Source organism: Anomaloglossus baeobatrachus, chromosome 4 (assembly GCF_048569485.1).
Source record: "Anomaloglossus baeobatrachus isolate aAnoBae1 chromosome 4, aAnoBae1.hap1, whole genome shotgun sequence".
Lineage (NCBI taxonomy): Eukaryota > Metazoa > Chordata > Amphibia > Anura > Aromobatidae > Anomaloglossus > Anomaloglossus baeobatrachus.
Window position 1 is genome coordinate 216,779,137 of NC_134356.1, and position 24,665 is coordinate 216,803,801.

Genomic DNA, 24,665 nt, shown 5'->3' on the forward strand with positions numbered 1-24,665 from the left:
GCAGCTACGGGCTGCCCCCAACCCCCAGCTGCCTATTTGTACCCGGCCGGGAACTAAAAATATAGGGAAGCTCTTTTTTTAATTATTTCATGAATTTCATGAAATAATTAAAAAAAAAAAAACGACATGGGCTTTGCCCCATTTTTGTGTCCAGCCAGGTACAACTAGGCAGCTGGGAATTGTAATCCGCAACACAGGTTAGCCCGATCTTTCTGGGCGCCTCTGCTGCGAATTGCAGTCCGCAGGCACCCCAGAAAATGACGCTTTCATAGAAGCGCCATCATCTGGCGCTGTATCCAACTCTTCCAGCTGCCCTGATGTCGGGTGGCTCGATGGGTAATGATGAGTTAATACTAGCTTTGTTTTACTAGCTAGTATTAAGCCAGAGATTCTTAATGTCAGGCAAGTTTGACCAGGCCATTAAGAATCTACAATAAAGGGTTAAAAAAAAGACACCACACAGAGAAAAAATACTTTAGTAGAAATAAAGACACAGACACACTTAGAGACTCCATGTTTATTACTCCCTGTCAGCCCTCCATGATCCTGCTCTTCTGTCTTCTTTCCCCTTCAACCCATGAAGCTCTGCTACATCAGACAGCACTGCATGGGAGGAAGACGCTGCTGATTCCCGTGCAGTCTTTTCACTCCGTGAGTGATCAGAGGCTGCTAGCTGTAAGCGGTGACGTCACCGCTAACAGACGGGTTACCAAAGCAATGGTGCTCCGATCACATGATTCCCGGTGCCGCTATTTACTGGCTGTGACAGCTAGACCCTGCATGTGGGCTGACTCTGTAAAGAGCGCCGACATGCATGGACGGGGAAGCCCATCATGTGCCAGAGCATCTCGCCGGTAAAAGGACATGCTCAAATGAGCATCGCTTACCGGAGAGATGCACTGACAGGACCTAGCATGACGTCATAGTCATGTGACCAGTCTGTAGCCAATGAGATAATAAACGTGACTGGTCACATGGCTATTTTGACATCACGGAAGGTCCTATCATCAGTGCTGGTTACCGGGAGGATGCAGCGATTATCGCAAGGAAAAGCGGCAGGAGACAGAGTGCAGGACATGTCGCGGGGACCGGTAAGTGTAATGGCAATGTTTATTAACTGTATGTGTACATTTATAATGTGTTTTTATGTGTTTGTGATTGCCTCCCATTGTTTTCAATGGGGTTCGAGAGGTTCGTCGAACGTCTCGCCGAACCGAACTCGAACGCGGCCTCCGTTCGACGAACCAAACTGAACTCGAGCCTCTAGAGGCTGGCTCATCTCTACTAATAACAGACGATACAGCCAGAAGGTGAGTATAGGACATGGGCAGTGGATTTAGATTTAAAGCACCACTACAGGGGTGAAATAAAAATAAAAATCGCTGGAGTAGCGGTTTAAAAAAAAGACCGTTAGTAGGCATAATACTTAGCGCTCCCAACCATCCTGGCTACAGCGGGACTATCCCAATTTTAGGGCTCAGTCCCTCTGTCCTGGCAGTCAAGGCTTTTGTCCCGACTTCCTTTCAGCTACCCTTACCGACTCTGTAGGTTCTGCTCTTTGAAGGGTGGAGCCGGCAACTCTCTGTATGTGCATAAACTAAATTAACAGTTCTCCACTCTTCTAGTCTCCCCAGGACTCAAACTCACATTCTTCCAGTTCATAGACAGCAGCTCTACCAATGAGTCACTACTGAGAGCCATAGGAGTATTTGGTAATCTTTAGCTGCATTGCTATATTACAGATAGTGAACCCAGAATCAGATTACACTGGTAGTACATAGAGATACATCTGTACATAGTAGTGTATTTCTATGTACCTGTATTCTAGAGGTGGAAAAAGTCAGATTTTTTTTGTTCTTATAAAACGGAGAAAAACAATTACAAAAATGTAGTTTTTTTATGCATTTTTCCCTTATTTGATGCGTTTTTGGTGCAGATGTGAATCCGAGTTGTTAATCTTTTTTAATAGTACAGAAAAACTTTGATTCTGAGTTTAAAAATGCAACAGTTTTTTTCTTTTACTTGCATTTATTTTACAGGCTCCATATAGAAGTTTATAGAGGAAAAACGCACCAAAACTCGCCAAGCAAAATATTCACCAAGGGTGGAGATTTCATGAAATCATATCCACTTTGCTTAGACATTTAGGCTGTTTTCACATGTAGCACAAATGCTGCTTTTTTTCTGCTGTTTTTTTGCATAGAAATTCTACTGGTTTAATGGTCCAAGCAAAGTGGATGCAATTTAATGAAAACTTCATCCGCTGTGCATCTTAAGATGCCACTGAGCTGTGTGGTTTGGGTGGGGGTTTTTTTTGTCTAGATGCTTCAAAAAATATTGCATGGAAAAAATTGCAGTTACTTTTATAAGTGCACAGTCAAAGCTTTTCTGTACTATAAAAAAGCTTAAAATGTGGCTTCACATCTGCACCAAAACCGCATCAAATAGGGTACGGTTCAACTTGCATTTTGCATGGACGAGTGCAATCCGATAAAACATTGGACTGCACTCGCACCAGGGCATAACTATGGGGCAGTGTCCATCTGCGATTGATTCCTCATGACATATCGGCCTGAGAAATGAATCGCAGCATGCTGTGTTTGGCAGTGAGTCTCGGCTCACACACCCATAGAAGCCTATGGGAGCGCGTGAAACATCGCACTACACTCACATGTCATCCGACCGCAGTGTGATGTACGCAGAGACAGGCCGGGGAGAAGATGGGTAAAAAGTGCTCCCTTCCTCTTCTCCGCACCTGTGATGTGATCACAAGATCAGATCACAGTCGCATGATCATCGGCTGACGCTCGCACAGAGGGTCATTAGCATATCGCTGTGCACAAGTGGAACCATACCCATAAGGGAGAAAACGTATAAAAATGCAGCAAAAGTGCAATAACCTGACAAGATTGCTATTGTATAGTTTGGTGGAGACACCTGCAGAGAACAAAAAACACAGTATTTTGCAACGTGTGAATACTGCCTTAAATACACAAAATCAACAGATATTGAATAGTGAAGCTACATAAGGAGGAGAACATTCTGGCTGCTACAACTATGAATGAACAAAAATTAAATCTATAGGTTCCAACTAGAGATGAGCCTGATGCACAGATCACGTTGCACCAGCCCTGGATAATCAAAAGATGTGCCAGGCATGCCAAAAAAGGTAAGAGATTCGAGTCATCCCATCCAGCTGCCAGTTACAACTGACCTGGACTCTGGACTGGAGATCCATGAGCCTATCCGCTCATCTCTAGTCCCAACTATCCTGGATACAGCAGGACTCAGGTCTACGCCCTGCAGTTTCGGGCATCTGCTGAATATCCCTCATTGCCCCCTCCCCTTTGACATCTGCTCCTGTCAGGGTAGAAAAATTACAAATGGGTGTGACTAGGGGCGTGGTCAACATTTGTGGTAGTCCCGCATAATTTGTGCCTCTTTCTATTTTTCAAAAGTTGAGAGGTATGATGATATACTGTGAAACTAAAAATCCATCTCAACAAATCTGATCTGCATAAGGGGTGGTCTTCATAAAATGGAAAGTTTCACTGTGTTATTCAATTTAAGTGATACTATGACAGCATTTGGATTATGCTTTCAGCAGCAATATCCACTGAATAAGTCCAAAAGAATAATGTTTGTCTGCTAATTCCATTAAATTTTCAATTTATTGTAAATTCATAAAATCCATCGTATTCACTAAGACCAAAACAGGTCAAAACGCATTATCTGGGACTGCCTCCCTGGAATATTAATATAGATTTTATGAATTTACAATAAATTTACAATAAATTGAAGATTTTATATAATTACCGGACAAATTTTCTTTCTTTTGGACTCATTATTGCCCATTGGTGACTGATGGGCGGTCCGGTCTCATTCAAGATTTCTGGAGCAGGATCCTAAACAATTTAGTGGTGAGTGTCTCTCTGGAACTTTGCGTAATATTCACTGAATTTGTGTAAGATTATGTCAGTGAGACCTCTTGAAATATTATCTCTGAGGACGTACTTATTAGAGGAATCTTATCCATACCAAACAACCCGACATTTACCCAAGGGTTATAATAAATTATATATATAAAATATAAATATAACCCAAGGTTAATAAGGTTATTACTAATACAAATGCACATAAAGTAGACCACTATAACTTGTCAGGTACAGCTCCTTCGTGAACAGATGGTAGTAAAGGTTTTGTTTTTCTGAAACTTTAGTCCTTTTTGATTCAGTTTGCAATTTGTAACCTATTACTGAAGCTTGCGTTCTTTGTACTGCCAACTGTTCTCTTTCAAATGTTGAGAACAATATGGTCCATGTTAAATCTAATTAAATCTAGATGATACCTCTGTGACATATAATGTCTGCAGAAGTCTACAAATATCAGATTTCATTTATTACTGATGTAGTTAGCTGAAAGCAAAAAATCCGAAACATATAGTACCAAAATCGACTTTCTATGTAGAATAAATGAGTCATCACATCACTGCTCTGTTGTTTATGTAGCTCACCGTATGGCCCTTTTTGAGGCTTCCGCTGCTTCAATCCCGGCCACAAACACTGAAGCTCCAGTTGCTGTTATGATATTCCTGTTGCATAAAAATGTCACATAATATATCAATAAATGGAAATTAGAGTTGAGCTAAATAATATGCGGGATACTGATCTAGTGACCATGTCGGAAATCCATGGCCACCAGACATATGCCCTACAAACACCTTACTTGCTGAAATCCAGGAACACCTTTTCAGATTAGTAAGCCTGGTGTAGTGCCGGCTCACCTTCGCATCCTAACACCATGTCGCTGCTCCCTCCTCTTTCCTGCATGACCATCCTCTTATTGCGTGGTCCTTGGCTCATCCCCCCTGTGGCCACCCACGTGTTGAGTAGTCCTCTGCGTCCCGTTCATTGCCATCCATGTATGGTGTGGTAACTGGCTCGTTCCCCCCACAGATGCTCACATGTGTGGTCTTCGGCTCCTGCCTAGGCACTAGGCCTTGCACATGTTGTGTGGGGTTTTCTGATCTCCAGCTTAGGGGGCGAGCATGCACACTTCCTATCCATTTATAGGGAGTTGTGCACCCCCCTGCTAAGGTGTCTCCATCCTATCTCTGGGAGGCACCAGCCCCTCCCCTGTTGGGGGGCCAGAGCATCTCATTAGGTTCTTGCCTAGTACCTGTGTTGGCTTGTAGTGTTGGCTGTGTTGGCCAGTAGTGTGAGACCAGATTACCGCGGCATTGTACTTACAGACAGTGCATTAGTAAATGATCAATCATGGACCTTTTCGAGTGATGTCGCCAAAAGGTTGAATGAGGAATATCTGGAGAATGATATGGTTGCCAACCAATTAAATCATGCAATATTTCACTAGGAAATAGTTCTGTCCTTGTCGTACAGCTTGTAATGAGGTAGGTGTATTTTTCTAAAATGTTACAATTTTTTACCCCAATGAGCTACGGTAGAAGTATATATTATCTCTCTTGCTGACCCAAATACCCATTTAACATGTATTCTATATTAAATCTGCAGACACTTACCCAATGATATCGTGCTCTGCCTTAGTCAGATCATCAACAGACTTTGAGAACCGCAGTACCACTCTAAAAGATTCATCTATTGTAAATATCTACAAGTTTGGAAGGGAAACATTCGGAAAAAAGCAAATTATATAAGAAAGAACAAGAGAAATAGACAATTCTACAAGTAAAAATTTATTTTATATATTATTGAGTGCATGCTGTATAAAGGTAGACATTAATGATGAGCAGGTGCTTGGTACTCGTAACGAACAATTGGATGCTCGGGGATGGGGGCAACTGGAGTGCATATAATGGAAGTCAATGGGAGGTATTTTTCTGGGAAATCTTGAGCCCCCCATTGACTTCCATTATACTTGGTAATCAAGCATCCAACTGCTCAATACAAGTACCAATGCTCGCTCATCACTATTAGGGATTACTTGCTGGTCTACAGGTGCATCTCAATAAATTAGAATATCATCAAAAAGTTAATTTATTTCATTAATTCAATACAGAAAGGGAAACGCATACATTATATAGAGTCACTCATTACACACAGAGTGATCTATTTCATGTGTTTATTTCGGTTAATGTTGATGATTATGGCTTACAGCCAATGTAAACTCAAAATAACTAAAGAATGTATGTCTGGAACACCAATGGTGTAAACATGGTGCAAGACTCAAAAAAACATAACTATACAATAGGGTAAAGAGTGGGTGGGACAGGGTTAGTATGCACTTTTTGTCCGAGAACCCTGCCCCACCCACAGCCATTTGTTTCACTTCACATATATAGCTTGATCCTTTGCTTCCCATACAGTTCAAGTTCTTTAACTGCAGGTGAGGTTACATATAGACCCCAAAAACAGAGATTACCTTGGAGTTGGTTTGGGGCTCTTTTGCATTGATCAATACAATGGCTAAACATCTCTTATATCCCTATTATTCATAGCAGTTAAGCATATTCCATTTTTCATGTTTTTTCACTTTTTCAGATAGTTTATTGTATTTTTCAGTCTAGTATTCCCATAGCAGTTTTGCTTTTCATCATTCCCATATACATTGTGACTTGTGTGCAACATCATTATCTCAGAAAATTAGACTATTATATAAGACCAACTGAAGAAATGATTTTAATCTCAGAAATGTAGGCCTACTGAAAAGTATGTATAGTAAATGCATTCAATGCTTGGGCGGGGCTCTTTTTGCATAAATTACTGCATCAATGCAGCGTGGCATGGAGGTGATCAGCCTGTCGCACTGCTGAGGTGTTATGGAAGCCTAAGTTGCTTTGATAGCAGCCTTCAGCTCATCTGCATTGTTGGGTCTGGTGTTTCATCTTCCTCTTGACAATACCCCATAGATTCTCTATGGGGTTTAGGTCAGGCAAGTTTGCTGGCCAATCAAGCACAGTGATACTGAGGTTATTAAACCAGGTATTGGTATTTTTGGCAGTGTGGACAGGTGCAATGTCCTGCTGGAAAATGAAATTTCCATCTCTATAAAGCTTGTCGGCAAAGGGAAGCATGAAGTGCTCTAAAATTTCCTGGTAGATGGCTGCACTGACTGTGGTCTTGATAAAACACAGTGGACCTACACCAGAAGATGACATGGCTCCCCAAATCATCACTGATTGTGTATTTTTCACACTACACCTCAAGCAGCTTGGATTGTGGCCTCTCCACCCTTCCTCCAGGCTCTGGGACCGTAATTTCCAAATGAGATGCAAAATTTACTTTCATCTGAAAACAACACCTTGGACCACTCAGAACAGTCCTGTTCTTTTTCTCCTTGGCCCAGGTAAGACACCTCTGGCATGTCTATTGGTCATGAGTGGCTTGACACAAGGAATGCAACAGTTGTACTACATTAACAGAAATAAACACTAAAAATAGATCCCTCTGTGTGAAATGACTCTATATAATATATGCATTTCCCTTTTTGTATTGAATTACTGAAATAAATTCACTTTTTGATATATTTCTAATTTATAAGATGTACTTGTATTTTGGTTGGTTCTGTGATGTGGAAAAGATAAAACAGTTACAGTAATATAATTCTTATTGGCAAAGGACCAGCTAGTTTTTCAGTTTGCGTAAGTGCTCACATATATAAAGAACTTGTAGATCCTCTGCAGCAGCAGAATGGTAGAAAATTTAGAAGTAAAATAGTAATTGTAAAATACTCTGCGCAGAGGTGTGTATACTCTTTATAAATACTCTTTAAGTGGATGTGTTCAATCCCAAGTTAAAAATGAAGCCTACGTGTTAGCAAGCAGCCAGTGTTCATCTGCACCGCACAGCATGTGTAGGGTATTCAGGCTCTCCTTGGGGGAGGGAATCATTGCATGTGTGAACCGTACATTAGTGGGGTATTTAAGCTCTCCTCGAGTAACTCCTGTACATTCTTCAGCCTTTGATTGTAATATATGAATGTATGACACATTAGTGGAGTTCTTCTTGTAATCACTGGTATCTGCATCATGTGTGTGTATGTCCTAGTGTGATGTTGGTGCTTCACATGGGACAGATGAAGAATTTTCTTTTGTGGCAGGCAACTAGCAATTCGTAGCATGGGTTGTAGAGGCGTAAAAATGTGGCACCACTTTTAGCCACTATTCACTGAAAAGTGCTGCTTGTCTTGCAACTCAGTTACAGTGAGTGCCCAGCATGTAGAAGCAGTAGAGTATGACAGCTTAGTTGTGGCCACCAAAAGTGCCTATGCAGAACAGTAGCAGACATGAAGAGTTTGTCATTGGCTGCCGCACACTGCATAGGCAGCCACTGAGAAGATAACGCCCCCAGCAAAAAGCATCCCATGCAAAAAAATAAAAAAGAATCTTATAATAGCCTTTAAGTTTTACTTTTTTTAACCCTTACTAGGTTTATGGTTAAGACTAGGTTTAAAGGGGGCTTTACACGCAACGACATCGCTAACGAGATGTCGTTGGGGTCACGGAATTCATGACGCACATCCAGCCTCGTTAGTGACATTGTTGTGTGTTAAACGCACGAACGACCGCTAACGATCAAAATTATTCACCTAATCGTTGATACGTCGTTCTAATCCCAAATATCGTTAGTGTTGCAGGACGCAGGTTGTTTGGCGTTCCTGCGGCAGCACACATCGCAGGAACAAGGAACAACATCGTACCTGCAGCCGCCAGCAATGAGGAAGGAAGGAGGTGGGCGGGATGTTCCGGCCGCTCATCTCCACCCCTCCGCTTCTATTGGGCGGCCGCTTAGTGATGCTGCTGTGACACCGAACGAACCTCCCACTTTTACGGAAAGATTGTTTGGTGGCAACAGCGACGTCGGTGAATGGTAATTGCGTCTGACGCTGCCGTAGCGATATTGTTCGCTACAGCAGCGATCACCCCATGACGCACCACCGACGTGGGTGGGTGCTATCGCTCGCGACATTGCTAGCGATATCGCAGCGTGTAAAGCCCGCTTTAGACTAGGGCTAAAACTAGGGTTAGGTTTAAAGTAGTTAGGCATCAGACTCAAATTAGGCTTAGGACGAGTGTTAGTGTGCTTTCACACTATTATTAGGGTAAGAATGAGATTTAGGGTTTGGACTAAGGTAATCAAATTAAACATGAGAAAAAAATTACGTTCAAAGTTTTTGAAAAATATAACATAAAAAAATATAATGTAGTACGTTTTTCTTTTTTACATTTGATATCGGCTTACAGCAAAAAGCAGAAAACAACTGTATGGACAAAAGATAAGCTATAATAGCATTAAAATACAATATGTGTTCTTGGGCTCAAACACAAAGTTGGCTTCCTGCTCAATATTTTTATTCCTCATCAGAATATGCACACCTGCGGAGTTAATTTCCATCACATATATTGAGTCTTACCATTATAGAGCGGATAGCGCTGAGTGAAGGGCTCCCTCTATCCTTTACTTTAATTGTGACTTGGTACTGACCCTTGAGTGTCCTATCCAGATTACTAGCAACTCTGCACATTAAAAAATACACAAATAATAAACTCAAAACAATTACATTCATATTAAGCAATAATTTGAAATGCAGATCATTTGCCTTATCACAACAGACCTGACAGAACCAGTGTATACGCCATTTTCAGAACTACTGCTTATGCTAAAGATGGTTCCAAGTTGCTGAGTTTCACCATTAGAGAAAATGAATTCCACCTTCTCCAAATAGAAGTCTAATTCAGCATTCTTTCCACTGTCTTTATCAGAGGCCTTGATGAAAAAAAAACATTGTAAATTGAATAAATGTTAAATACAGTAAAAGTATCATAAAAATATGAACGTTATACTATAGACAAGTTTTAGTTTCACAGAATGATTACCGTAATTTTCAGGGTATAAGGCGCACTAGGTAGGAAAGTGGGGGGCGCATCTTATAACCCAGATGCACCTGGCATGCTAAGGAGGGAGAGGCAGTGACGATGGTGGAGCGGGACCCAGCAGGCAAGAGTAGGGTCACCGCTGCAGATAGCTGGCGGCTGGGGCGAACAAGTGAGTCCACTATTACAGAAAATAAATATTCACTGCTCCCCACGCCCATAATCTCACCATCTCTTGGCATTGAAGCCAGGGCAGAGAGGTTGATGAAATTATGGAATGGGGAGCAGTGAACATTCATTTTCTTTAATAGCAGACACATGTGATTGCCCCAGTCGACGCCTTCCTGGAGTCTCTGGAGCGATCACATGTGTCCACTATTAAAGAAAATGAAAATTCTCTGCCTGCTCCTCATGCCCAAAGTCAATATTAATTTTGGATTAGCTGGCAGTTGACATTGCCGTGCGACTGGGGGCGCATGGCAGGGACATGATGCGCTGCACGTCGCTTACATGCCAAAGTCAGTTGCTGGCATCAAAAGAGGACGCCGTGCCCCAAGGGAGCAAAGGGAGGGTGAGTAGAATTGTTTTTTTTTTTATGTGTGCGGAATAACAGGAGGCATATATGCCAGGATGGACCCATGATGGTGCACATATATACCAGGATGGGGAACATTTAGTCATGGCCAAAAGTGTTAACACCCTTGAAATTGTTCTAGAAAATGAAGTATTTCTCCCAGAAAATTATTGCAACTACACATTTTGTTATACACATTTATTTTCTTTGTATGTTTTGGAACAACACAAACAATGAGAGGAGAAAAAAAAGGCAAATTGGGCATAATTTAACATAAAACCACCAAAATGGGCCCAACAAAGTTGTTGGCATCCTCAACTTAATATTGGGATAAACACCCTTTGGAATAAATAACTGCAATCAATCGCTTCCTATAACTATGAACCTAGTTCTCAACTGGAATTTAGGACCACTCTTCTTTTGCAAACTGTTCCAGGTGTCTCAAATTTGTAGGGTGCCTTCTCCTAACAGTAATTTTAAGATCTCTCCACTGATGTTCAAATTTAGATCGTTATCATTGCTGGCCACTTCAGAACTCTCCAGCGCTTTGTTTCCAGCCATTTCTGGGGGGCTTCTTGAGGTATGTTTGGGGTCATTGTCCTTCTGAAAGACCAATGAATTAGGACGCAAACCAAGCTTTCTAACACTGGGCACTGCATTCCTTTGGTAATCTTCAAATATATGATCCTTTGCACACAGTCAATGTACCCAGTACCAGAGGCACCAAAACAACCCCAAATATTTTTGAACTTCCATCATATTTTACTTTGCAGGCTTATACCATTTTCAGTAAAAAGTAGAATGATGAGCTTTACAAAAAATGTTGCTCTCATCTGTACACAAGATGCTTTTCCTGAAGGATTTTGGCTTACTCACATATATTTTGCCAAACTGTAGTCTAGCTTTTTCTTACATCTCTGTGTCAGCAGTGGGGTCCTCCTGGGTCTCCTGCCATAACATTTCATTTCATTTAAATGAGGGTGGATAGTTGACACTGGCACTAATGCACCCTGAGCCTGCAAGACAGATTGAATTTGTTTGGAACTTGATTGGGGCTGCTTATTCACTATCCAGACTATCCTGCTTTGCAACCTTTCATCAATTATTCTCTGAAGTTCAGATCCAGGGAGATTAGCTAAACTGCCATAGGTTGAAAACTTTTTGATTATGTTGCGCACCATGGACAAAGGAACATCAAGATCTCTGGAGATGGACATGTAGCCTTAATATTGTAGATATTTTTCAACAATTTTGGTTCTTAAGTCCTCAGTTCTCTTCTCTTTTTGTTCTTCATTCTTACAGTTGCACACTTAATGCAAAGGTTGAGTTAACTTCTTCCCTTTTTATCAGGTTTCAGGTGTGATTTTCATATTGCCCACACATTTTACTTGCCACAGCTGAGTTTGAATGAGCATCACATGCTTGAAATAAAGCTGTTTACCCACAAATTTGGAAAGGTGCCAACAATTCTGTCCAGACTGTTTTTGTGGTTTTGTGTGCAGTTATGTCCAACTTGCCTTTTTTCTCATTTTTTTTTTGTTCTATTACTCAAAAAGGGAATAAATGTGTATAACAAAACATGTGTAATGGCAATAGTTTTCTGGGAGAAATACTTCATGTTCTGAAGCAATTTCAAGGGTGCCAACGCTTTTGGTTAAGTCTGTATATACTAGGATGGGCTCAGGATGGGGATCATATATATCAGGATGGAGGACATATACTAGGATGGGCCTAAGATGGGATCATATATAACTGGATGGGAATCATATATACTAGGATGGGGGACATATATGTGTATATATATATATATATATATATATATATATATATATATATATATCTCAAGATGGAGGATGTATATACCAGGTAGAGCCACATATATACCAGAATGGGCTGCATATTTACCAGGGTGGGCTAAATATTTGCCAGAATAGGCCGCATATACACCAGGATGGGGACATTAGTACAGAATTGAGAGACATTACCCCCATAAGAGTGTCAGCAGATCCTTCCCCATTAGAGTGGCTCGAGACCACATTTTTTTACTCAAATTTTTTTTTATATATATATATATATATATATATATATATATATATATTCCTCCTCTAAAACCTAGGTGCATCTCATGGTCAAGTGCACCTTATAGTCCGAAAAGTATGGTAAATATTTTTAGTTTGAATTTCCACACTGAAAAAGTGCACCATCGTTCTTTTCAAGCACAAGAGATTGAAATAGAAATCTCTCACGAGCTGCAGAAGAAAATATTAATTTTTGTACGTTTTCATTCCAGCACACCCTTTTTATTGTGGAAATACCATAGATTTTTAGCTCACGTTTCATTAATTGCAAAGCAGTGTAGGAATCCACTATAAAGTTTCTGTTTGTGTAAAACCTGGCTTTAGGACCAGATGTATTACTGTGTATTTTGCTCAACCGTACAACATTATATGAGCATTCTTTAGGCAGCAATGGTGTCATAAATATACATTACTAGTGATGGAAGAACTCGTAGATATCCGGGATCGGCGGAACTAACCCGATTTAAAAAAAAAATGTAAAAAATTGGTTCTGGCCTGTAATTGATCCTGGATATCTGGCCAGGCACCGGTTCCCATATAAGTCTATGGGGACCAAAATCCAGGGCTTAAAAATGGTGGTAGAATGGATAGGAGGATTAGAGCAAGCGTGGTATACTTACCGAGTCTACGGCACAGCTATAACTGCTTTCAGGCCACTCACTCTTCTTATAAGCCTGCTCATTTACCTTCAAGCATATGCACTGCTTCCCCCACCCACCGGTGGTCCTGGCATCTGTTATTGGTTGCAGTCAGGTGCGCCCAGCCTGTGTGACAGCGTGTCTGACTGCTTGCGATCACAGACCCTGTCTGCGGGTATATATATATCGTGGTAAAAAAATAAATAAATAAATAAATTGGTGTAGTGTCCCTCGATATTATGATACTCAGCACAGATAAAGCATATGGCTACAGGCTGCAGCCCCCAGCCATGCACTTATCTTGACTGTGTATCAAAATAAGAGGAATCGCATTTGGTTTTTCTTTTGAATTATTTAAATAAATAATTTTAAAAAGACGGCGTGCGGACCCCCTTATTTTGATACTAAGCAATGATTAAGCCCGACAGCTGGGGGCTGGTATTCTCAGGCTGGGAAGAACCTTGCTTATTGGACCCCCATAGCCTAAAAATAGCAGTCTGCAGCCACTCAGGATTGTTGCGCCCATTAGATGTTACTATCCTATAACTTTACACGCCTCTTCCCGATTGCCCTGGTGCAGTGGCAAGTAGGGTAATAAGGGGTTAATAACAGCCCACAGCAGCCACTAAGCCCTAGATTAGTAATGAGAGGTGTCTATGAGAACCCCCATTACTAATCTGTAAGTGGAAAGAAAAATAAACACAAAAAAACAAATCCTATGCTTGAATTAAAATACAAAAAACCCTTGCACCAATTTATTAACACCCAGTTCTGACGTAATCCACAGAAGGTGCCACGAAGATACTAGCTCTGCTACATCATCTGAAGGCACAGTGCGCAGCCTTAGAACATGACTGCATGCTGTAACTTCAGGCAGAGAATGATCCGCAGCAAGGAGTGGTGACGTCACTCAGGTTATTTGCGGTCACAGCTGAAAATTGCCAGTCTTTCACCTGTGATCACAGGTAACCTGACCTCAGGTGACCTCATTCACAGACCTGCATCTCCTGGCAGAAAACCGCTGTTTTTTTTGTCAAGAGATGCAGATTTGGTGCTAAAATTTTTACATCATATTTATGCACCCAATCTACACCTACTGGCAAAAAAATCGCATCACTCCCGCATCATACTGCATGCGGTTTTGATGCTTTTTTTGCCATGAAGGAATAGATTGGGTGCATGAATATGATGCAATTTCATCACCAAATTTGCATCTCTTGGCCCAAATATGCAAAAAAAGAGTTTTGACGCCATTTCAGTGCATTTTTTTGCCAGGAGGTGCAAATTTAGTGCTGAAATGTCACATCAGATTTCAGCACGAAATATTCCCCTACTGGCAGAAAATGGCGTGAAAACGTTTTTTTGCATTTTTGGGCCAAGAGATGCAAATTTGGTGGTGACATTTTTACACCATATTCCTGCAGCCAATCTACACCTCCTGGCAAAAAAACCCGCATCACTACCAAATCATACCACATGTGGTAGTTATAGGGGATTTTTTGCCAGGAGATGTAGATTGGGGAGAGCCGTGTAAAGTTCTGGGATTGTCACATCTAATGGATGTGACAATCCTGGGGAGGATCGCAAGCCAGTTTTTTTAATTATTTATTTAAATAATTTTAAAAAAGCTGCATGCAGTTTCTCTGATTTTGATACACAGCCAAGATAAGCGCAGGGCTGGGGGCTGCAGCTTATAGTCGTATGCTTTATCTGTGCTGGGTATCATAATACGGGGGGGACCCTATGCCAATTTAATTTATTTATTTTTATACCATGATAGTGACACACAGACAGGGTTTGTGATCGCAACCAGTCAGATGCTGTAACACAGGCTGGGAGCGCATCTGACTGCAACCAATCAAAGACACCAGGACTACCGGTGGGTGGGGGAAGCAGTAAAAATTGTATGAGGCTAATAAGCGGGCCCTGAAGAAGAGTGAGTGGCCCAGAGCAGTTACAGCAGTGCCGGCGACTCGGTAAGTATAGTGCGCTTGCTTTATTTCTATTTTTCCTTTTTTTTTTTTTTATTCCCCAAGTTGCCGGATCTGGATCATTAGCTAGAGTTCCCTGAGAAGTCAGGGCCCGGTTCCGGCACCTGGATACTTTTGAAACCATGAGGATCCGGACTTTTACAGTCCAGGTTCGCATCACTATACAGTACCCAATTGATTTAATACAGTTGGGACAAGCTTTTTAATTATATTATACATTTGACTACTAGTAAGTAAAGAATTTTTCTAAATTCAATGCAAAAATGAATATGTAAAAAAAAATTGCTAATTACCTCCACATAGGCCACTTCAGTAGCAATAACAGCTGTTTCAGGTATAACCACTGAAGAGATATAAAAGTAATAGTAACCAATAGTGTCATTGTAAAAGTTTGTAAGCTTGAAATAAATACAATAAGTTTTATATAATACGTCTAGCTCAACCCAATAGCAAAACTGATCCAGTTGAAGTAAAAAAAAACATTGGGCAGAAGTCATGTTTCCAAAGAACAACTCTGGTGCCACCTATTGGAGTGACAATTTAATCAGTCTTGTCATATAAATTCTAAGTCATATGACAAGACTCGTTAAAGGGTCACTTTTGACATTTAGGATTACTACCTCCAATAGGTGGCACCAGAGTTTGTCTTATTCCTCCTTGAAGAGACAATTTGACAAATTCCTGAAGACACAGGTGGTCAGTAACCCTCGAGTGACAGCAAAAGACGTGCAGCAAGATTTGGTGGCAGTAGGCACTGAGATTTCAATTTGTATATTAAGGTACATATAAACTCTAAGATGTACACTTCTACTGACAAAAAAATTCAAGAAAAGAAAGCTCCAGTATGCTCAAAATTATATAACTATGCTACAAATGTTCTGTGAATCTGTTCTGAGGAGTGATGAAAGAAAACTGGAACTTTTCTGGCTGATGGATCACCAGTAGGAAGACAATAGTAAGACTGAAGAATACACTAAAAAGAATACCCTGCCTACAGTAAAGCATAGCAGTGGCCCACTGATGATCTGTGGGCTTCTATGCTTCCTTTGGAACTAGAAACCTGCAGCATGTGGAGGGCAAGATGAAGTTAATAAATATCAAGAAATTCTAGGAGAAAATGTCAAGCCTTCTATAATGACAATGATGCCTCTCAGATCTTAAAGTTTACAAAGGCTTTAGTTTCAGAAAATATTCTGGAAGATTTTGAATTGAATGTGTAAGAAGATGGACTTGTGATGCACATTCCCCCTTGAAGACAAGAATGTTATTGTTACAATGTAGAATGTAATGTGTATTACACGTGAGTTATTGTGTAATCTGAGCTGTGATGTGATGCATTGTAATGTTTATCTGTATAATGTTTTACATTGTACTGTGAGGAAGCTGTGTTCTGCACAGCAACAAATAGTGGGTAGGGTAAAATAGGGGTTAAGTGTTGGGACTACCCCATAGTGGGAGAGGCTAGTGTACATACAGTGTAGAGGTTTCTATTAGAACATCAGATAGGGCGAGAGAGAAACCTAGGGTCTGAATAGTCAGCAGAGCCACATTATGTGGGTATCAGGAGCATGGTCTAACAGGTGTTCAGTTAGTGTAACACTGCCAGGTATAAAGTATTGCAATGTATGTGCATTGCAATAAATTATACCAGCGATCAGAGTAATAAAATTTATTGTCCCATATAAAGACCAAGTAAAAAAGGGAAAAAAAGGGGAAAAAAACTGTAAAAATATTTTTTTTTTAAAAAATAATCACAAAATAAAGAACAAAAAAATGAAAATAAAGAGCAAAATAAGGAAAAAATATTATACCAATAAAAGCATATATTTATGTAAAAACACCAACAAAACAAAAGGTATACATATGGTCATACAAGTCAATCCTTTCAGTGAACAACATGTAAAAAATAAAGAAAAAATCTGGCAAAAACTATTTCATCATACCATGGAATAAAATGTGATCAAAATAAAAATGGTATAGCTGAAAACATAATCTTATCCGACAAAAATTAAGCCCACTCGGCTCTGTCCATGGAAAAATAAAAAAAAGCTGAAGCTCTTAGAATAAAATGATGCAAAACCTTGTTGCAATTCTTTTTTCTACGAAATTGTTTTATTGTGTAAAAGTGGCAAAACATAAAAAACCTACATAAATGTGGTATCGCTGTAATCATCTGAACCCAAATAATACACCTTTCCTTTATTAAAAATTATAGCTCTCAACATATGGCTATGTAAAAACTATTTTTCAGGGGTTTCATCTGAATCATGTAATCCGGACATTTAGAGGGAAACCCCAATGTAAGTGCTCAGCATAGAGCTCAGGATAAATGTCACACAAATATTATGTAAAATGTGCCCATTAAAATCTTCAATTTAATCCATAAAAATCAAGACCCAACTCAGGTCCGTCATCTGTAGATGGAAATTTTAGGAAGCATCTCCATTACTGGCAGCACAAAGGGTTTGGAAAAACACTATGGCTCTCCCCAAAAAAAAAAGAAATCAATCAATATCTGTGCTCCCAAATACAAATCCCCCTCCTTTTTGAACCTCGCTGTGTGCCTAAACCACATTTAGCATCCATATGTTTGGCATTTCTGTAGTGAGGAAGCCTGTTTAATTTACGAGGTGCATGTATCCAGAAGCAAGAGGTGGGCACTACAATGTACTAAACACTTCAATGTACTGGGTACTACAATAGCTCATTTGGTATTTTCACTCAGCAAAATCCATTGCTGCTTGTTTCTGAAAAACACCCATACGCTATGTGCGCACTAGAAAGTGCCTTTTCCTTAAGGAAAATCCGGACCTTCTTAAAAAATCCTGCACCCGCGGTAAAAAAACACCGCAAAACCGCAACGAAATTTGCATGCGGTTTTAGTGCGGTTTGCTACGGATTTACCGCGGATTTTCCGCAAGTTGGTCCCTGCGGACTTTTACCATTATCTATGGCAAAAACCGGAGGTACCTGCAGAAAAGAAGTGACATGCACATTAATTCCGCAGGGGGAAAAAATGCGGGTTTAAAAACACGCAGTGTGCGCACAGCATTTTTTAAAACCCATAGGATTTGCTGGGGAATGACTGCAGCAATGTTAGACACATTTTCTGCAGCAAATCCACGGCTAATCCACGGCAAAATGCGCAGTAAATCTGCAGCGTGCGCAGAGGGCCATAAAGTCAAAATCAGCAATACACCTAAAGATAAATTAATAGAGGTGTGTAATTTCCAAAATGGTGTCACTTGAGGGAGGATTCTGCTCCTGAGGGGCTCTATATATGTAGTCCACAAACTATTGCATGAAAATTGTACTCCAACAATTAAATAGTGCTCCTTCCTTCCAGAGTCTTGCCTTGTGGCTAAGCAGTATTGCACTAACACATGTGGGATATTGCCACCTTCAGCAGAAATTGTGTGACAAATTTTGTGCCATTTTTACCCATTTTCCTGTGCGAAAATGTAAAATCTGAGGCTAAAACAATTTTTTTGTGGTAAAAATGTAATTATATTTTTTTCTGCGATAGTTTTACACCACATATGAGGTATCAGCGTACTCAGAAGAAATTGTAGAACTTACTGTACAGTGCATTTTCTCCTGTTAACCTTGTGAAAATAAAAAAATGTGGGTCAAAAGCAACAGTTTTGAGGGAAAAATGTGATTTTTTTATTTTCACAGCTCAACATTATAAAATTCTGCGAAGCACCTGGGGTTCAAGGTGCTCACTATCACTACACAGCTAGATAAATTCCTTGATGGGTGTAGTTTTCGAAATGGAGTCACTTGTGAGGGTTTCATCTGTTTAGACACATTAGGGTCTCGCAACCACAACATGGTGTCTGCTATCGATTCCAGCCAATTTTGTGTTTCAAGTCGAATGATGCCCCTTCCCTTCTGATCCTTTATTGTGCTCCCAAACAGTTGATTTCTACCATATATAGGATATCAGCATACTTAGGAGAAATTGCATAACAAATTGTACTATCCATTTTCTCTTGATACCTTTGTGAAAATGTAAAATTTTAAAATGTAAAGCTAAAGTAACAATTTTGTAGGAAAAACTAATTTTCATTTTTTCTTTCCACATTGCTTTAATTCCTATGTAGCACCTGAAGGGTTACTAAACTTCTTGAATGCGTTTTTGAGCAGTGTGTGTGTGTGTGTGTGTGTGTGTGTGTGTGCGCGCACTTTTTAGAATTTTGGTATTTTCTGTCACATAGGCCCCTCAAAGTTACTTCAAATGTTATGTGGCCCTTAAAAAATGGTTTTGTAAATGTTGTTGCAACAATGGGAAAATGCTGATTAACTTTAAACCCTTCAAACTTTCTAACAATAAAAGAATTATTTAAAAAATTGTGCTCATGTAAAATGGGAAATGTTATTTATTAACTATTTTGTGTGACATAACTCTCTGGTTTAAGGACGTAAAAATTAAGATTGAAAACTGCAAAATTTAAAAATTATTTGCCAAGTTTACAATACTTACACAATTAAACACCAAAAACTTTACCACTAACATGAATTACATTATGTCTGGAATAAAAAAAACTATCTCAGAAACACTGGAATCCGTTGAACGTTCCAGAGTTATTACATCATAAAGTGACAGTGGTCAGAATTGAAAAAATTGGACTTAGGAAAGTGGAAACAGGCTTTGGAGCAATATGATGAAATGCTGCTGTCAGAGATTGACAATGACATCTAAACGGTTGATAGCAGCAGACGAATCTCAGCTCTCACTATTAGAAACCGTTAATTTAGCTAGCTTCTGAGCCTAAAGGCCGCTTTACACGCCACGACATCGCTCAAGCGATCTCGTTGGGGTCACGGAATTTGTGACGCACATCCGGTCACTTTAGCGATGTCGTTGCGTGTGACACCTATGAGCGATTTTGCATCGTCGCAAAAACGTGCAAAATTGCTAATCAGTGACATGCCCCCCCTATTCCCAATTATCGTTGCTGCTGCGTGTACGATGTAGTTCATCGTTCCTGCGGCAGCACACATCGCTATGTGTGACACCGCAGGAACGGGAACCTCACCTTACCTGCGGCCGCCGGCAATGCGGTAGGAAGGAGGTAGGCGGGACGTTCGTCCTGCTCATCTCCGCCCCTCCGCTTCTATTGGGCGGCCGCTTAGTGACGTCGCTGTGACGCCGAATGAACCACCCCTTAGAAAGGAGGCGGTTTGCCGGTCACAGCGACGTCGCTAGGCAGGTAAGTAGTGTGACGGGTCTGAGCGATGTTGTGCGCCACGGGCAGCAATTTGCCCGTGTCGCACAACTGATGGGGGCGAGTACGCACGCTAGCGATCTCAGTAACGATATCGCAGTGTGTAAAGCGGCCTTAAGCCACACACCCAGACACACTCTACGATTAGTATATCTATCGTATGGCATAAAGGGGTTAAACTGGTTCTGGTACACAATTATAAGATAAATTCAGACTCTTGCAAATGAAAGAGTGAGTGAACACTTTAGACATATTATCATAGTTACCATTAATTATTTAATTAGATGTACAAGAAATATCGTCCCCAAAAAACTGTTATGCCAGATCCATGGTGTTAAAATCTTCAGCAACAAGTATTAATTCAACTTCCCGCAATTTTTACCACCTGCCATAAATAACTTCTGACCTGTAATTGATTAATATACAAACCAAATGCTTTGTTGAGGTCTTTAAATTCAGGAGCATTATCATTCACATCTTGTATCACCACTCTCTGGCTCACTAGATAGAAAAAAAGAATATTAGTGCTTGTATAGGTAAGTAAGGTGTTTCAATATTAGTACAGGCCAAAACTCAGCCACAAAAGTAAATTCACCTATTAATATAGATGGGTAGATTAAAGATAACACGTTATCTGAGGAAGTTATCAAATATTACCACAGTAAATGCATATTATTGTTGTTAAAGGGAACCTGTCACCAGATTTGGCTGCAGCCACCACCACTGAGCTCTTATATACAGCATCCCTGAATATTGTATATAAGCTGCTCTGTATAATGTAAAAAACACTTTTACAGTACTCACCTAAGGTGCGGGCAGGTACATTGGGTGTCGTTGATCTCCGGTCTGGCGCCTCCTCTCTGCGGTAGTCACCATCCTCTTTCTACGCAGCCCACTGGGGATGACTTGTTCTACGTCATCCACAGAGGCCAGCACTGCGGTCTTGCACAGGTGCACTTTGATCTGCCATGCCAAGGGCAGATCAAAGTACTATAATGCGCAGGCGCAAGGAAAGGTTAAAGATCGCTCGTGTATGCACACTACAATACTTTGATCTGCCCTGAGCAGAGCAGCTCAAAGTGCGCCTGTGCAGGACCACAATGTCGGCCAGCGTGAATGACGTAGGATATGTCATGCATATAGGTCTCAGAAAGAAGGAGGATGGAGATCTCCGCAGAGAGAAGGCGCTGGACCGGAGAGCAGCAACATCCATGGGACCAGACCGCTCCCCTAGGTGAGTATTATAAAAGTGTTTTTTATGTTATAGCCAGCAGCCTGGGCTCTTATATACAATATTCTGGAATGCTGTATTATAAGAGCTCAGTGGTGGTGGCCACAGCTTATAGTCACCAAATTTGGTGACAGGTTCCTTTTAACATAAAGCTCCACAAAAAAGATTCTTTCTTGCACCTTTTGTGTCTTTTTCCATCTCCATCTGCCCCTCTGTGATTTCAGCTTGACATAGCTGAATAGGGGATCATATGCATACGCTGAGAAAACTAACTTTTCCAGCAATATTTTATTAATTTTCATCAGCACTCAAGCCCCCTTGCTCCTTTTACTATGTGCTCCTGATTGCCTTTCTGAATTGATGACTTAGAGCTGTGCTAAAAGTCACCTGAATAATGAATGCATGAAATAATACAGGATTCCAACACAGCTATGCTACACTGTACTCAGCAAATATTTGGCACATCATCAAGGTAATCCATGTTGAGAACACATTCTTTTCTTATGTGTAATGTATGTTCCTGTACATAACACGGCCTAAAAATACTTTCTCTTCTGTCATCTGCATCAATATAGATGCATGTATGTATTTATAGAATTCCCCTGTTAGCTGGTTTACACCTAGATCTATAATTCTTTGCTCTGCTCTGCCTGCACAAGATAGAATTGCAGAGCAGACTCCAGCAGGGTTGAGCTGTGTTTGATGTCTGCTACTGGCAGATCAGTGATGTGAAACTGCAAATGCTGCTCTGTTGATGCATACGGAAGAAAATAATCTCTTGCCATATGCATCAACAGAGCAGAATTTGCAATTTCTCATCATTGATCTGTGCAGACATCCAACACAGCTCAGCCCTGCTGGTTTAGCTCTGCAGTTCTCCATGGTGCAGCCAGAGCAGAGTGGAGCACAGGACGTAGATCTCGGCTTGAAACCAACTAACAGATCAATTATATAAAAACATACATGCAGTTCTGCTGAAGTAGATGGCAGAATACAAAATCAGGCTAACAGACTATTGAACAGGACCAAATTATGTATAGAAGAATTGAGAATATTCTAAACATTGAATATACTTTACGTCAGTGGTTGAGGCATAGCAGGGCTGAAATAGACTGCACTCACTGTGCATGCTAAGCCAGGAGCAATGAATCTAGAGCATCAGAGATTTAATGGCAATTAAAGGGCAAATAGATCCTGGAGGAGCGTCCCTAGGGGTGATATGTGTATAATGTGGCAGATATAACAGTAAGAAATATTGGCACAAACGAATAACTATATTTGTACATTATCATAAGACCACTTTGTGATTTTGAGGATAACCCTTTGACAATAATGGTAGGTGCACATACCATTCTGGCTGTATCTATTCCCAATAAAAGTCAGCTTGTCCTCCACACGTAAAAGCATCACCATAAGATCACACACTTCATAATCAATGTCTTCAGTATGATTTGCAAAGAGCTCTCCATTGGGTGAGAGCCATAGCCAGTCATAGCATATACTGCCCACATCCGCTCCATTTTTTAAGCAGGTCATATCAAGTTTCTGGAATTCAAGATCGTGTTGGGTATCAGGATCAGTTGCAATTATTTTAGCAATCTGTTTTGGTCCATCTGTGGTGTTCTCGAAAATGTACACATCTGCCAGAGAAGATGGATCTATGTATGGTGGCTCATCATTGAGGTCAAGTACTTCCACAAAGACAGTGGTAATAGCAGTATTACTGTCATCTTGAATCCCATTGTCTTCAGCTTCTATTACCAATATGTACATTTTCTGAGTTTCATAATCCAGCTCCAGAGAAGGGTCACTTAAAGACAGGCGTCCAAGGTATTGGCCTAAAGCCTCTCTTAGTCCACGTATAATAAAGTTCCCAGATCCACCTTCGGAAATTCTAAAACTGATACGATTGTTTAATTCAGTCTGATCTAGATCAATGGCATACACATTCCCAACATAAGCCCCTAAAAAAAAAAAAAAATTATTATGAAACATTAATGCAATACATTAACCATATATTAAAAAGGGTTTTCTGGGACTATAACAATGATCATCTATACTTGGTATAGGTCATAATTGTCTAGTCGGTGGGTGTGCGACACCTGGCACGCCCAACAATCAGCTGTTCCCAATGCCCCATGCATGCCAGAACTCCTGAGTTGCGGAACAGCACAGCTCAGCTCAGCCAACAGAATAGTGGCAGTATTGCACATCCACTCCCTATTGATTCATATAGAGGGCAAATGTGCAGTACCCAACCATGGTCACCACACAGTTGTGCAGCTCCGCAACTGAGTATTTCCGGCTGGTGAGGGCATCGGGAACAGTGGATCGATGGGGTTGTTGGATGTCACACCCCCACAGATCAGACATTAATGACCTATCCTGAAGATAGATCATCAATATTAAAATCCCGGACAACCCCTTTAAGAATCCAATGTTATTATAACAACAGATTCAAAATAGTTTTTAAAGGGAAATGCATTAATAAAGCCACATTGGGAAGTTTGCATTTATGCAGTACTTTTACATATGGCCTCTAAAGTATCAAAGAGATGAGACTTTAAAGGGAACCTGTCATGTGGAAAAATGCTATTAACCTGCATATATAGGATTAATCAGCAAGTTAATAGAATTGTAAACCTGCTCGGCGCCTGCATATTAAACCCCGCTGTCAGGAAGAAATTAGCTTTAATCTTCTCGGCAGCATTCTGGTTCAGTCACAGCTTTGTGTATGGAAAGAGGAGCCTGTAACCGCACCTTCCGCACTAACTAACAATCCCTCTGCATTAGAACCAGCTGTCAGTTAGTGTGGGGGGCATGGTCACAGCTGTCACGCTCCATACACAGAGCGGTGACTGAACCTGCACCTGCACGCTGACCCAGTTACTGAAACCCAAATGCTGCCTAGAGGATGAAAGTTAATTTCCAATTAGCAGCGAGGATTAATGTGCAGGCGCAGAGCAGGTTTACAATGCTATTATCCTGCTGATTAACCCCATATCTGCAGGTTAATAGCATTTTTCCACTTGCCATGTTCCCTTAAATGCAGTTTTTATTGTGGCACAGCAG

At 40.6% G+C, this 24,665-nt stretch overlaps 1 protein-coding gene across 1 annotated transcript in view; it reads right to left on the reverse strand.

Moving 5' to 3' along the window:
• CDHR2 (cadherin related family member 2) overlaps nt 1-24,665 on the reverse strand; it is a 195,614-nt gene that overhangs the window by 43,025 nt on the left and 127,924 nt on the right. Inside the window, exons 19-25 of the mRNA XM_075344655.1 lie at nt 22,943-23,557; nt 20,792-20,863; nt 15,425-15,474; nt 9,592-9,743; nt 9,391-9,493; nt 5,540-5,628; nt 4,514-4,591 (exon numbers count right to left, since the gene is read on the reverse strand). Coding sequence (XP_075200770.1) covers nt 4,514-4,591; nt 5,540-5,628; nt 9,391-9,493; nt 9,592-9,743; nt 15,425-15,474; nt 20,792-20,863; nt 22,943-23,557 — 1,159 coding nt within the window. The remainder of the gene's footprint in view (nt 1-4,513; nt 4,592-5,539; nt 5,629-9,390; nt 9,494-9,591; nt 9,744-15,424; nt 15,475-20,791; nt 20,864-22,942; nt 23,558-24,665) is intronic.